General features: G+C 40.2%; 1 protein-coding gene across 1 annotated transcript in view; it reads left to right on the top strand.

Moving 5' to 3' along the window:
* Positions 1-11,723, top strand: part of EDEM1 (ER degradation enhancing alpha-mannosidase like protein 1) — a 40,177-nt gene extending 28,454 nt beyond the window's left edge. The window contains exons 9-12 of the mRNA XM_036738142.1: positions 2,334-2,407; positions 3,093-3,189; positions 6,199-6,402; positions 7,604-11,723. Of these exons, the coding sequence (XP_036594037.1) occupies positions 2,334-2,407; positions 3,093-3,189; positions 6,199-6,402; positions 7,604-7,693 (465 nt within the window). The 3' untranslated portion in view covers positions 7,694-11,723. The remainder of the gene's footprint in view (positions 1-2,333; positions 2,408-3,092; positions 3,190-6,198; positions 6,403-7,603) is intronic.
* The last annotated feature ends 839 nt before the right edge of the window (positions 11,724-12,562 follow it).

The raw sequence follows: 12,562 nt of genomic DNA, 5'->3' as shown, positions 1-12,562 counted from the left end.
CCCTCTCCCAGAGAACCATCTTACATAATATTTTTTTTTTAAGGAAAAGAGAGAAAGAAGAATCAGCAAGAAAAACCAATACATTTAAAATATATGAAAACATGTGCAATGTTCCACACATGTAAAATGCATGTAATGTGTATTGTGCAAAGTAATTCCACATTTGCAAAATAGCGAGGGAAGCTATCTTTTCATTTCATTTTGGGTGCTATGCCTAGTCTTTGTACTTCTAGAACATTCATTTTACATTGTTTTATGATTGTTCCTTACATTTTGCATTGTTGTAGTCGTGTACATTGTTTTCTTGGTTCTGTTTACTTCACCCATCATCCGTTCGTGTAGGTGTCACTGTGCTTCTGTATTTAGCACATTTATCATTTCTTACAGCACAGTACTATTCTATTGCATCCAGTTGGTGGGCATCTACTTTATTTCTAATTCTTTGCTACCACAAAAAGTGATGCTAGAAATATTTTGTTGTAAGTGAGTACTTTGTGTTTTATTAATGACCTTCTTGGGAAGTATGCCTAATAGTAAAATCTTTGAGTTAAAGGGCATAGGCCTTTAGTCACTTTGCTTGCAGAATGGTTCCAAAACAGTTATCCAAATTCAGAGCTCCACCCACAACACATCAGTGTGCCTCTCTTTGTGCAAACCCTCTCATAAAACTTCAGAAATACACTAGGAACCTTGTATAAAGATAGATGCAGTGCTTCTTTGGAAGTTATTACATTGTTGCTGAGAGTGAAGTCTTCATTATGAAATGTCACTCCTTGCTACAGTTTTAATCCAGTGTGTTACATTCGTATACATTTCCCTGAGGATATACACATTCTTAAAGCTCACTACTTAAGCCATGGAGAAAGTGAGCCTGTGGTTGCTTCAGGTCCAGCTGGCAGCACCTGTGGAATCCTGGCTGTTTTTCCCCTGGTGGAAGAAAGAGGAGAAACCAAGGAAGAGGAGAGGGTAGCGATTGATGTAATGGTTTGGAGCTTGGGTGGGGAACCTTAGGCCTTGAGGCCCTCTAGGCCCTTAAGTGCGGCCCTTTGAATCCAAACTTCACAGAACAAATTTGTTCTCTCAAGTTTGGATTCAAAGGGCTGCACTTGAGGACCTAGAGGGCCACATGTGGCCTCGAGGCCTCAGATTCCCTATGCCTGGTATGGGGTATGAACTTATTAACAGAAAGAAAAGCAGTCTTAATTTTTTAAGATGACCACACCATTCCCTTAATTTTTTTGAATTTTTTTAATTTTAAAAATAACATTTGTGATAAGTAAAAGGTGAAGGTATAAATTTTTAACTGACGGTCTTGGCATTGGTCTGTTTTTTTCCTCTTTTGTGTCATTTTTATTGCCTTTCGGTTTTTAGATCTTTTCTCTCCATTCCCTTTTTTCTCATTTCTGTTCTTAACTTTTTCAAACTTAAATCATTGTCCAGTACATCCCTGACATTTTAAAAACAGCATTTCTCAAATTCTTTACCGCAACTTCTGGATCTGCATGATTTAATGACAGGAGAGGTACCATTTTTGACACCAAATGACATGTGTGTCTGAATTCAATAGGACTTGTGGTTTGCAACTTTAATGACTAGAAAAATAACTGCTTGTTCCTTGGTATAAATATAGTAATTTAGTGGTGAAAGCACTCAACCAGATGTGTCTAGGAGGCTTTTTTTCTGGAAACTGCTGAGGAAATGTTGAGGATAAGATGATCTCTAAGATCTCCTGACACCAAAATTTGGTGATTCTGAGTTCTAGCAGAGCCTGGTTTTAAGCTTACTTGGAAAGTCTGGTTCTCGTTGTCAACAGAGCTTGATTGTGTACTTTTTTTGGGGGCGGGTCAGAGATGGAGGCAAAAAGTGTTCATTCTGTCTGCTTCTTATTTTCCCAGTTGTTTAAAGAGAAGTAGAACCTGGGTTTGGCCTTTAAGGTAACGAAGGCCCAGCTCCTGCCATTGCCCTGTGCTGGTGAGGAGTGAGTGTTTCAGCATTGTTGTGTTTTTATCTTTGACCCTGACTTTATGCTCACCAGAGACCAGAAGTCAATATCCCTGGAGCAAGATGTTCTGAGACCATTGAAAACGTAAACAAAACAGACTATAGATGTGGATTAGGGTGATATATAAAAAAATGAATTTTTCCTAATTCTTCCATATTGTTGAAGTACCCCAAAACATTAATTTTGTTCTGTGCCTACCTTCCTTTGATCAGCATTAGTATCTCCCTACTCAATGCTCTAGGCTTTCTGATATATGTTTTAAAGTGATTTTTCTATTTCTTTTGCTAGATTATGTTCCTTTTATTTTATTTTATTTTTTTGTTCTTTTTAGGCAACCAAGAATCCCTTTTATCTCCATGTAGGAATGGATATTCTTCAGAGCCTGGAAAAGTATACAAAAGTCAAGTCAGTTTTAAAGTTCCTTCCTTTCTCTTTGTTGGCCACTTTTGGGCCCTGTTTTAAGTTGTTTTGTGAAATGTTGTTTTATATTGCATTTGCAAATAAAAGGGGAGGCAGGCAGTGTCTTTGAAAGAGCACAGCATGAGGGGTTGGGGGGCCTGGGTTCTAATATAGGCTCCATAATCAATTGGTTTTGTGACCTTGGACAAGTGAGCTTCAGTTTTTCTCTTTAACATGAGCTTGTTGACCTCGAAGGTACTTGCCTACTCTAAGATCCCATGGTGTAAAGTCTCCAGTTCTAGTTTGTAAACTTTCAGATTGCAATGATAGCATCATCTTGCTGTTGGTAACTACTTTGCAAGTTATAACCTGCTACCAATTATAGCCTAATTACTGTTCCTCAATCAAATTCTAGGTGGCTTTTAAAAAAATTCTTAAAATTGTCTTTTGTTACTACAGTTAAGAATTGAGGCCAAAAATGAAACCAGGTCTTGTCTGTATTGCAGAACATTCCATTGGCATTAGATTAGCCCATTAGTGTGTTTACTGCCCTTTCAAAACAAGAGTAGAGAGTATTTAAGCTCATGTGGTTGTGTGGAGTCTGGTTAGTAGTCTCTTAGAAGACTATATCTAGGAAATTTATCTTACTAGTTACGTAGAGAGAATGATTAAAAGCACAATTCTTTTGCAGATGTGGTTATGCTACATTACATCATGTCATAGACAAATCAAAAGAGGACCGGATGGAAAGTTTCTTCCTGAGTGAGACCTGTAAATACTTGTATCTGGTAGGTATTGCATTCAAGTGATTCACTTAATGACAGCATTTTCAATAAAGCTTAGAGCAGTGTTTGTGACATTGGTTTGGTTCCTGGCCCATCTTTAAACTTGTTGGGGTCATACACTCCAGCCATCCATTTATCCAGGTATATTTTCTACTTTATAACTGTTCCTTCTCCCTTATTCCCCCCCCCCCCATACAGCATAATAATAGGTAGCATTTATATAATGCTTTAAGCTTTGCAGAATGCTTTATAAATTTTGCCTCATTTTATCCTCACAGCAACCCTGGGAAAATGCTATTATTATTATTCCCATTTTACAGATAGGGAAACTGAGACTTGCCCAGGGTCACACAGCTAGTAGCTAGTGAGTGGTTAAGTCAGAGGTACGACTTGAACACATGCGCACGTGTGCATACACATACACACACACACACACACACACACACACACACCCCTTCTTCTGTCTTTCTACTGTGATTTCCACCATCTCCACTCCCATTGTTATTTTACAGAAAATAATGGAGTGAGGACATCCAGGACGGGCACACACCAAGAATGTCTTCCAAGCCTAACAGTGTTGTAGTCCCTTGCTCAAGAAACCGTAACCGAGGCAGTGGTACCAGGGTTCAGAGGAATTAAAGAGCAGTGGATTTTCATGGGTTTTGTCTTTACATATGAACAAGTGAGATACCCTGGATTCAGGAAATCTGAGGCCAAGTCCAAATGCTGGCACTTAGCAGCTGTGTTGGTGTAGAGCTGCATGTGGATATGCTAATCATGTAGCCATGACAGCTTGAAAAAAAGGAACACGCACACACGTGCATACTTGTGAATTAAATTCACTGGACCAAGAATTTGGAACACTAGGTGCTAGTTCTGGCTCTTCCCCAAATTAACTTGATCATCTCTATCAAACAGCTTATCCTTTCTGAGCCTCTAGTGTCTCATCAGTTCAGTGAGGTAAATGTGCATGATGACAGAATTTTCATGTTGGTGGCTTACCTTCTGTCTATGCCTTGAACACATGCCTTTTTCCTCTTCTGGAATATTTTTCCAGCTATCTTCCCCTTCCTCTCACTCAATACTTTTCTTTTAAACATGTCCTTTATTGGCTTCTTCTCATACCTGCAAATGTACCGAGGTTTCTCTAATCCTAAAGAGTCTTCCGTTGGCCCCTGTGTCACAATCTAACTTGTCTGTCTTCCTCTTTACTGATAAGCTTCTTGGAAAAAGATCTCTCTTTCTGATGCTTTGTCTTCCTCCACACTTTAAAATCTGCTTTACATTCCTATCCCTCTGGCAAAGTGGCCAGGTGCCCAACTCTGATGGCTTTATCCTGCAGTCTTTATCCTCACTGACCTCTTGGCAGCATTTGAGGCTGGCTGCTCTCTCCTCTTGGATGCTCCTTCGTATCGATTCTCCTTTGCTGCTTGTCTGTTACCTTTTGGTGTGTGCATTCTCCAGTAAGTCCTGAAAACATAGTTTGGGGTAGTGGTTAAGAGTACTGCATTTGGGATCAGAGTGCAGGTTCGTAGTTAGTACCTCTGTGACCTTGGGCAGGCTACTTTCTTCTTTGGGTCTCAATTCCTTATAGTCTAAATAGAGGGGCTTGAACCATATGACCTCCAAGATTGCTTCCAGCTCTGAATTGTGTGCCTGTGCCCTCTTTTCCTCCCCTCCTTCTCTCCCTTGGCAATCTTGTCTCTCCCATGGCTACTTAACCTCAATATCTGATTTCCAAGTTGGACCCATCGCCTGAGCTCTGCACCCCTACCATCAACGACATGCATCTCTATTTGATTGTCCTGTGGACATGTCCACAATCATGCTTATCTTTCTCCTTAAACCTGTTAATCCTTACTATGTGATCATTTCTGTCACTGTACTGCCCAGTCTCCCATGTTCAAAACCTTGGTGTTATCTTTTACTTTTCTCTTTCCTTCACCTCTTTTCTGTAATCATTTACTAAATCATGTAGATTCCATCTCTGAAACAGCTTGCCTGCATCCCTTCCTCCCTGTTCCCACTGCTGCTGTCAGAATGTAGGTTGTCATTACCACTGTTGCAGTAACCACTTGATCAGCCATCCTAGCTCTATTGTTTCTCCTGGTGAAACTTTTTCACTTGGCTGTCCTTCTGCATGAATCTGATCATGCTACTGCTTTGCTCAAAGCCCTTCTTTAGATCCTAATTGCCAAGTGATAAACATCAAACTCTTTGGCTTAATGACCACTTCATTTTTTTCTGCTTTCTTTTTTACCACTCTCCTCTTCATTCTCTGCACGCTTAACTAGACTGAAGAACTTGATATAAACTTGTATTGTTTTGCCTTTGTATCTTTGCTTATGATATTCTGTGTACTCTTGCTGCATATCCCATGTATTCAAATTAATTCAACTGTCTCCTTCAAGAAATCTTCCCTTTTATTCATCTTTCTCCTGTTCCTTTCCAAATTATTGATCTTTTCCTTCCCCAAACTTCGTATGGCACTTTGCTTGCCATCTCTGTGATGTAGTTAGTATTAATCAGCTTTTGTCATTGGTATTTGTGTGTGTGTGTGTGTGTGTGTGTGTAGGGAAGGTCTTCTCTACTAACTGAATCACAAGATCACCTAGTACAGTGCTTGGTACACAGGGGCCTGAGTTTGTTGAGTTGAATTGAACTCGAAATCATTTCCATCCCTAAGATTCTGTGTCTGAGAGTTCTGAGTCTCCAATGCCCTTGGTCAAACTGATCACCTTCAGTGAATTCCTTATGATTAGCCAGCATGTCATGTCTCCTTCTCCTCCCTATAAATGACCAACTCCAGATTGTCCTCCCCTTCTATTATAAAACTACAGTGCTATACACTAAGAGCAGACATATTCAGTGGTACATTTCTATTGCTACTATCCTTTCCTAAAAGCCCCTTTTCTTTAAGTGATTGTTCAGGGAGGAAGTCTTGCACCTAAGTCAGTTCTGGGGATATGGCTTTCTGCCTGAGGATTGCATCATGTTCCTTTCCCTCCCTAGTTGTTTGATGAAGAGAATCCAGTGCACCAGTCTGGAAACAGATACATGTTTACTACTGAAGGACATATCGTGTCTGTGGACAAACATCTTCGGAACTCTCCTTGGAAAAAATCCCTTTCAGAAGAGGGAGGGGAGCACCAGGAAGAAAAACATGTGCCTAGACCCAAACCTTTGGAGTTAAAAGTTATCAATTCAAGCCTAAATGTAAGCATTTTTATTTTACTTTTTTTTTTTTCAGGGGGGAAGGCAGGGCAATTGGGGTTAAGTGACTTGCCCAAGGTCACACAGCTAGTAAATATGTCAAGTGTCTGAGGCTGGATTTGAACTCAGGTCCTCCTAACTCCAGGGCCGGTGCTCTACTAACTGCGCCACCTATTTGCCCCAAATGTAAGCATTTTTAAAAGAGTGAGGTTAGAAGGTGGAAAAAATACTGGTGATGACCAGTTATTAAGGAGGTGGGAGGAGGGAGGGACAGGGAAGCAATTACTATTAATTGGAATTTTAAATTGGAGGTGGGTGTTTTCAGGTTTGGCTGTTTGGTATGATAAACCAGTTTTAAAACTATGCTTTACTAAGCAATGTGAGGTTCTGATGGGAGCAAGGCAGGACTTAATATGGTTGCCATTAATATTTCACTGAAGGTGGAATTAGTCTTTTTTGGTGGGGCAGCCTCTAAAATCAGCCTAAACCAGAGTTTCACAGAATCATTTAATTCTACTCTGTTCTGAATGTCTCTGTCTCATCTCTTCACCATCTCCCAACAGAAAAATCCTATTTGTCAGAATAATGCCAATACTAGGTGTTTGGGATTATTTATCTGAACCATGTTATGTATTGAAAACTTTAGAGGAGACAGTTCTACCCTGTGGGTGGGACCCTGTAGGATGGACCCTGTGCTTTGTCCTTTTCTTTTCTCCAAAATAGCTGTTTAAAATGCTTTCAGCACACAATTTCTAGTGTTTGATTAGCCCTGTGAATATCAGTGTGGCAAAAGGAAGAGACTTGAAACAGGATTCCAGTATAGGCGGTGGTAGGGTTGGAGGGGTGTTTTTAGACAATTAAGTTACCATCTCAAATTCTAGGATTTATTGTGGAGTCAGAGAACCAGTCTCTCTGCCCAGTTGTGCCACCAACTACAGTTGTGTGATTTGGAGAAGCTGAGCTTTCTGAGCCTTAAGTCTCCTTATTTCTGGAACAAAGGAATTGGACTTAAATTTTCTCAAAAATCCCTTTCAGGTTATATTTTATGACGTCATTTTACACTGTCCAGTACATTAGCTGCCTCTTCCATAGATTCTTTGTACTAAAGGGTAGGAATTCATAGCCAGTCATGCTACATGCAAATGGTGGGCCAGGGATTGGAATTCAAGCATTAATTTTCCCCAAAATTTTCTTTTCTTTCTAGTGCAATCGTATTCCCGACGAGAGAAGGTATTCTCTGCCCCTCAAGAGTGTCTACATGAGACAGATTGATCAGATGGTCGGCCTGATTTGAGCTATCACCTTGTATGGTGACTTTTAAACAAACAAATACAAAGTTCTAACTGAAGTGGAAGAAGGACTATAAGTCTGGCCATGAATAATGATGATGATGGCAGGTCTGGCCAGCAACGTACTTGCTTTCTGTTCTTGCATATTTTAATTATTCTCTCCAGTTCAAAACACAACCAAAATTGGTCCCCTGTATTTCTTTATTAAGATTTGAAATCAAGAGTAGCTGATAGATTGTCCCTTTATTGAACACAGTCATCACTGAGCAAAGCTGAAGTGATGACTCTGATTTTACAGTAGACTGCTCGTGAAGGCCAGTATTGAGGAGTGGCTGCCTGTTGTTATAGAGGCTGGCGCTACCTCTTTGAAGTGGGGTTATGGTTAAGATCCCGCTGCAGAAGGGTTTACTGGGTTCACTTCTTTTCTTGAAACAGCAGTATTTTCTCTTGTGGAATGGTTAGGTTGTCTCCTAGCTCATCAGTAAGCCATTGTGTGGTCCTGCTTTTGGATTACGTTTATTTTTAAAGAAAAGAAAATCCATCTTTTGCCACCAGTGTACCGAGTAACCCTCACTGATCATTACTGCCATGTCTGAATTCAGCCAATAGCTTCTGAAGGATCATATCATGGAACTAAGAAATTACCTTGTTTTAAAATCTAATGTAACATGGACTCTCCAGAAGAACTCCGGTAGTCTCAGAACTTTTGGGTAGAGCAGAACTGCTTAGTGCTCCTCCCGGGCTTTTCATGATTTCAAGTGCTTCAATTGTTGTCATGCTTGCTGGCCATGCTTCTTGATCCTGACCATGTTTGGGTTAAAAAATCTCCCCCCGCCCCTTTTTTTGGTTGTTCGATTTCATCTCTAGTGCTCATTGAATGGAGATGAGGAGAGAAAATGACCAGGATGATACTCTTACATGGTTTGGGCATTTTTCCTGCCCAAGTTTTTAGTCAGTGCCTTATGATGACTCAATTCTGGGTCACTGAAAATCTAAGCTGCTTCTACTTTTTAGCAGGCTCAGTTTGTGTTAGGATCTCATGGTGTTAGCATAGAACTAGGTAGGGCTGGAATAAAACAGTGAAAAAATGGATAGATTGTTATTCCTTAGGAATGACTTTTGGTAGTGGTGGTGGGAAAAAGGACAGCATGGACCTTTCAATATTTCATTTCAGCGAAGTAAGTGAAAACCTCCTCTTGTTAGGAAAAAACAAAAAACTCTGGTGGTAGTGTTTTTCCTTCATGGATTGATTCACACTTGTTATTAGCGAACTCAAACTAGAAATGAACTCTAATAGCTGATCTGAAAACTGTATTACCATCAGAGGTTGTGATCTGGGCCCATCAGACACAGTGAACTTCAACCTTGCTTGGTATTTCCTGCCTAGTCACTGCTGCCACTTCAGATTTTTGTTACCCTTTTCCCAAAGGGTATCCCAATCCTGACATTTATCAACCAACTGGGGTATTTTTCATTCCTTTTTTGGGGGGAATAAGTTTTATAAGTTTTAGGGGTTTAAATTTTCTTAAATTAGATGTAAGGTTCAGCTCTTGGATATTTTTAATAATGTGGTTCAGAAACCTGTCAGCTTATTTTAAAACTCTTTGCTACTATGTAGGATACACTTTTTTTTAAAAGCAGGAACATAAAATGTTTTGCTCTTTTCACTGTTTAATTTTCAAAAACCTTATTCTGTTCTGAATCGCTATCTACAGTTATTTGCTGTGTAGATAGAGCATTCATTCATTATACTGTGCTTTAAAAAAAAGTCTTCCTTGACTTTCTATAATTAACTCCTCCTTCCTTTTCCACGTTTACTCCCACACATTGCCTTCTCCAGCCAACTTTAAGATAAAACCTTTATGGCATTGAGGAGGAGCAGATAGTGTGTATTATCTGGGTAGGAACCAGAGTAGACAACTTTCTCTTCCTCTGGGTTTGTCCCTTCTGCATCCCAGGTTTCCATGGCAAAGTGGGGAGACAGTCATGTAACATCCTCTTCCAGTCCTCTGTTCTGCATGTCTTCCTTTCCCCTAGCATGTCTATCACCTCTTTTCTTCTCCTGGTGTTGGAATCTGTGCCTGGCATCATGATCCACTCCTCTGTTGAGCTATTTATGCAACTCAGGGACATACTGCTCCAATCCTGAAACAGCTCCCAGGACTGCACCTTTGTACATAAGTGTTATTGAGGATTGGTGAGTGGCTTCATGAAAACCCCAATTGTTTTAGCTCTACCCAAGCCCAAATGTCCTACCTAACTAGGTGTTTAGGCCCAAATATTAATCTGGGAAGGCATCAGTTGTGGTGCATAGGGTCACTGGTTTGTTATTAGAATTTAGATTTTTTTTTTTAAAAGAGGCAATATTAATGAGGTGTGAGTGTGGGTAAACTTTTCATTTTCCACTTTCATCAGTGCCAGTACAAGCCAATAAAAACAATGCTGCCCCCAGCTTTGCGATGGTCACTAACCTTGCTACTTCACTGTATCATCAGTGAAAGGTAGCTCTCAGAAGGCAGAAGAAAGGTAAGAGAGAGGACATTTTCTTGCTTATTTGGCCACAGAGAGGATTGATATCATTGTGTGTCATCTGCATATGGTGATGCTGATTGTGTGGCATACAATGTTTCTGAAGCAGGGGGCAGTCAATTGGTCATCCGTAAGTGTTTTGTAAATGTCTCTGTCCAAAGTCCGAAAGCATTATAGTGTACAGTTATTGTACATCAAAAACATGACCAAAGTCAGACCTCCCCAAATTTTTGGGGAAAAAAAATTTCTTTATAGTTTTTAAAGGTGTCTTCCAGCATTGACCTTAAGTTAGGGTTCACTGCACTTTCAGACTTTCCCTTAGTGCCATCAACTTTCCTAATATCAAATATTGCCAGGGGGCCTCATGCTGCCATCTGCCTCCAAATTGCTTAAAGTAGTGGCCTCCCTTAATCTCTTGGTTTTCACAGTGCACTAGGATGTAGGTGTTTTGAAACCTTTAGCTAATTTCTCTAAAAAAAAAACAAAGCCACACACACACAAAACAACTAATGATTAAAGAAATATATATGCAGTTCCATTTGAAGGAAAGCTTTAGTAGTTATTTAATTTGGATGTTTTAATACAAATAGTTTAACAGTACCAATAAGTGATTTTTTTCTCCCCTATCAGGAGTGGGTGTGGGAGGGGTATAAGGTAGCCTTGCCTATCATCCCAGCTGCAGTTACTGGTGAATTTTAAAGTCTTCCTTCGTGTTGTGCTGTGAGTGCAATGTCTTGCATCTTTTCTACTTAAGCATTCCAGGGTGTATTTTTTTTTTAATCGAAGGTTTGAAAGTCTGTTGCTAGGTCCAAGGAGCTGTCCCATCATGGTTGCAATAACCATCTCTCCTCTGTCTCCAGTCTTCTGACTCCCACCATTGTGCCTCTGATTTGCAGTTGAGGGGCCCTCCTAGAAGTAAGAGGCTCGGTCAGTCCTGTGATCCCTACCATAAGTGACAAGCAAGCCAACTAAGATGAGATCAAATTGGGTATAAACTGGTCACCAGTCAGGCCATGGAGCAGGCCTTGAAGAGTGACCACACTTGAAATGAATGTGAATTTGGTCAAATGTCAGGTAGCCATGGCACTTCCCAAGTCAGCCCCATTCCTCAACTCTTGATCCTTAGAGGTGAGAGAGGTAGGGTGGAAGGATTTTGGAAGGTGTGTTTTTGTTTTTAAATAGCAAAACATAGGGCACATTTTTATTTATTATGCACTAGAAAAGCAAGTTTGTTTTTGCAAAACTGAGAATTGAAAACGGCTGGGGCGACTTGTTGGAATATACAGGTCTGTTGTGCTTCTCACTCTGTAATGTGCAATATAATTTGCAACTATAAATGATATGTTTAATCTATGTAAATAAGAAATAGATTTAAATTAAAGGGGAGCTTTTTTGTTTTGTAAGAGGACCAAATGTTCTTTTATAAATATCCTAATGAATATCTTGCTCTTTGAAATTTATTAGAATTTTTACAATTTTCATTAAAAGATTGTTTTTTAGTTGTCACCTTTTTTTTGTTGCATGCATGCATGTGTGTGAGATATTGAAGCAAGGTTGGAATTAGGGTTAAAAGCAGGGTCAGAATCAATCAATATACATTTATTATGTGCCAGGAACTGGCAGAAGTGAGAGTTGCTGACTCCAAGTATCCTACACTGACATTCTCCAGAATCAGAAGACCTGTTTCTGTCACTGTTGGTCCTGGGTAAAGAAATTACTTCACACCTTTGTGCTCTGTCTTCCTCATTCATAAAATAAGGTCTCATAGAGCTTGAAGGGGCCTAAGAAAAGCCCCAGGTCCGACTTCCTGCTTTTACAGATAAGGCAAGCAAGAGCCAGAGAGGTTAGATACCTGACCTAAAGTCTGAGTGCTTGTAAGTACCTGAAACAGATTCCAATGCCAGAGCCTTCTCCCCAACACCATGCTGCTTCATCATTGGCGTTTGACTAGATCTCTGAGGTCTGGTTCTTTAGCCCTGTTACTGACTCCTCGAAAATGGAGCCCTTCATTGTGAGGGAAGAAAAGAATGTTTCTCTGAGGTTGGCACCTGAGTTCACTTCCTTTCAGCTGGTTGCAATTATTCTGACCTAGTTTCCTGCAAAGAAGAAGTAAGCCTGGTGCTTCCAGCTCTGCGAATGACAGATCCTTCCCCTTTCCAGGAAAATTTTGGTTGGTAATATGGAATAGGGTGAAATAGAGCAGCCTGCCTAATTAAACATTCTGGCTTACAGAGCCCCACCCAGAGTAGGAGGCCTGTTGGTTTCTATTCAGCGTAAATGATTGGGTTAATTTTTCTTGCCATCAATGGCCCTAGCTTAAGTTTTGCATTGGGGGATACCCTGGG

The sequence above is a fragment of the Trichosurus vulpecula genome, chromosome 9 (genome assembly GCF_011100635.1).
Source record: "Trichosurus vulpecula isolate mTriVul1 chromosome 9, mTriVul1.pri, whole genome shotgun sequence".
Classification (NCBI taxonomy): domain Eukaryota; kingdom Metazoa; phylum Chordata; class Mammalia; order Diprotodontia; family Phalangeridae; genus Trichosurus; species Trichosurus vulpecula.
Note: the sequence above shows the minus strand (reverse complement) of the source record. Positions and strands in the feature narration are given on the sequence as shown.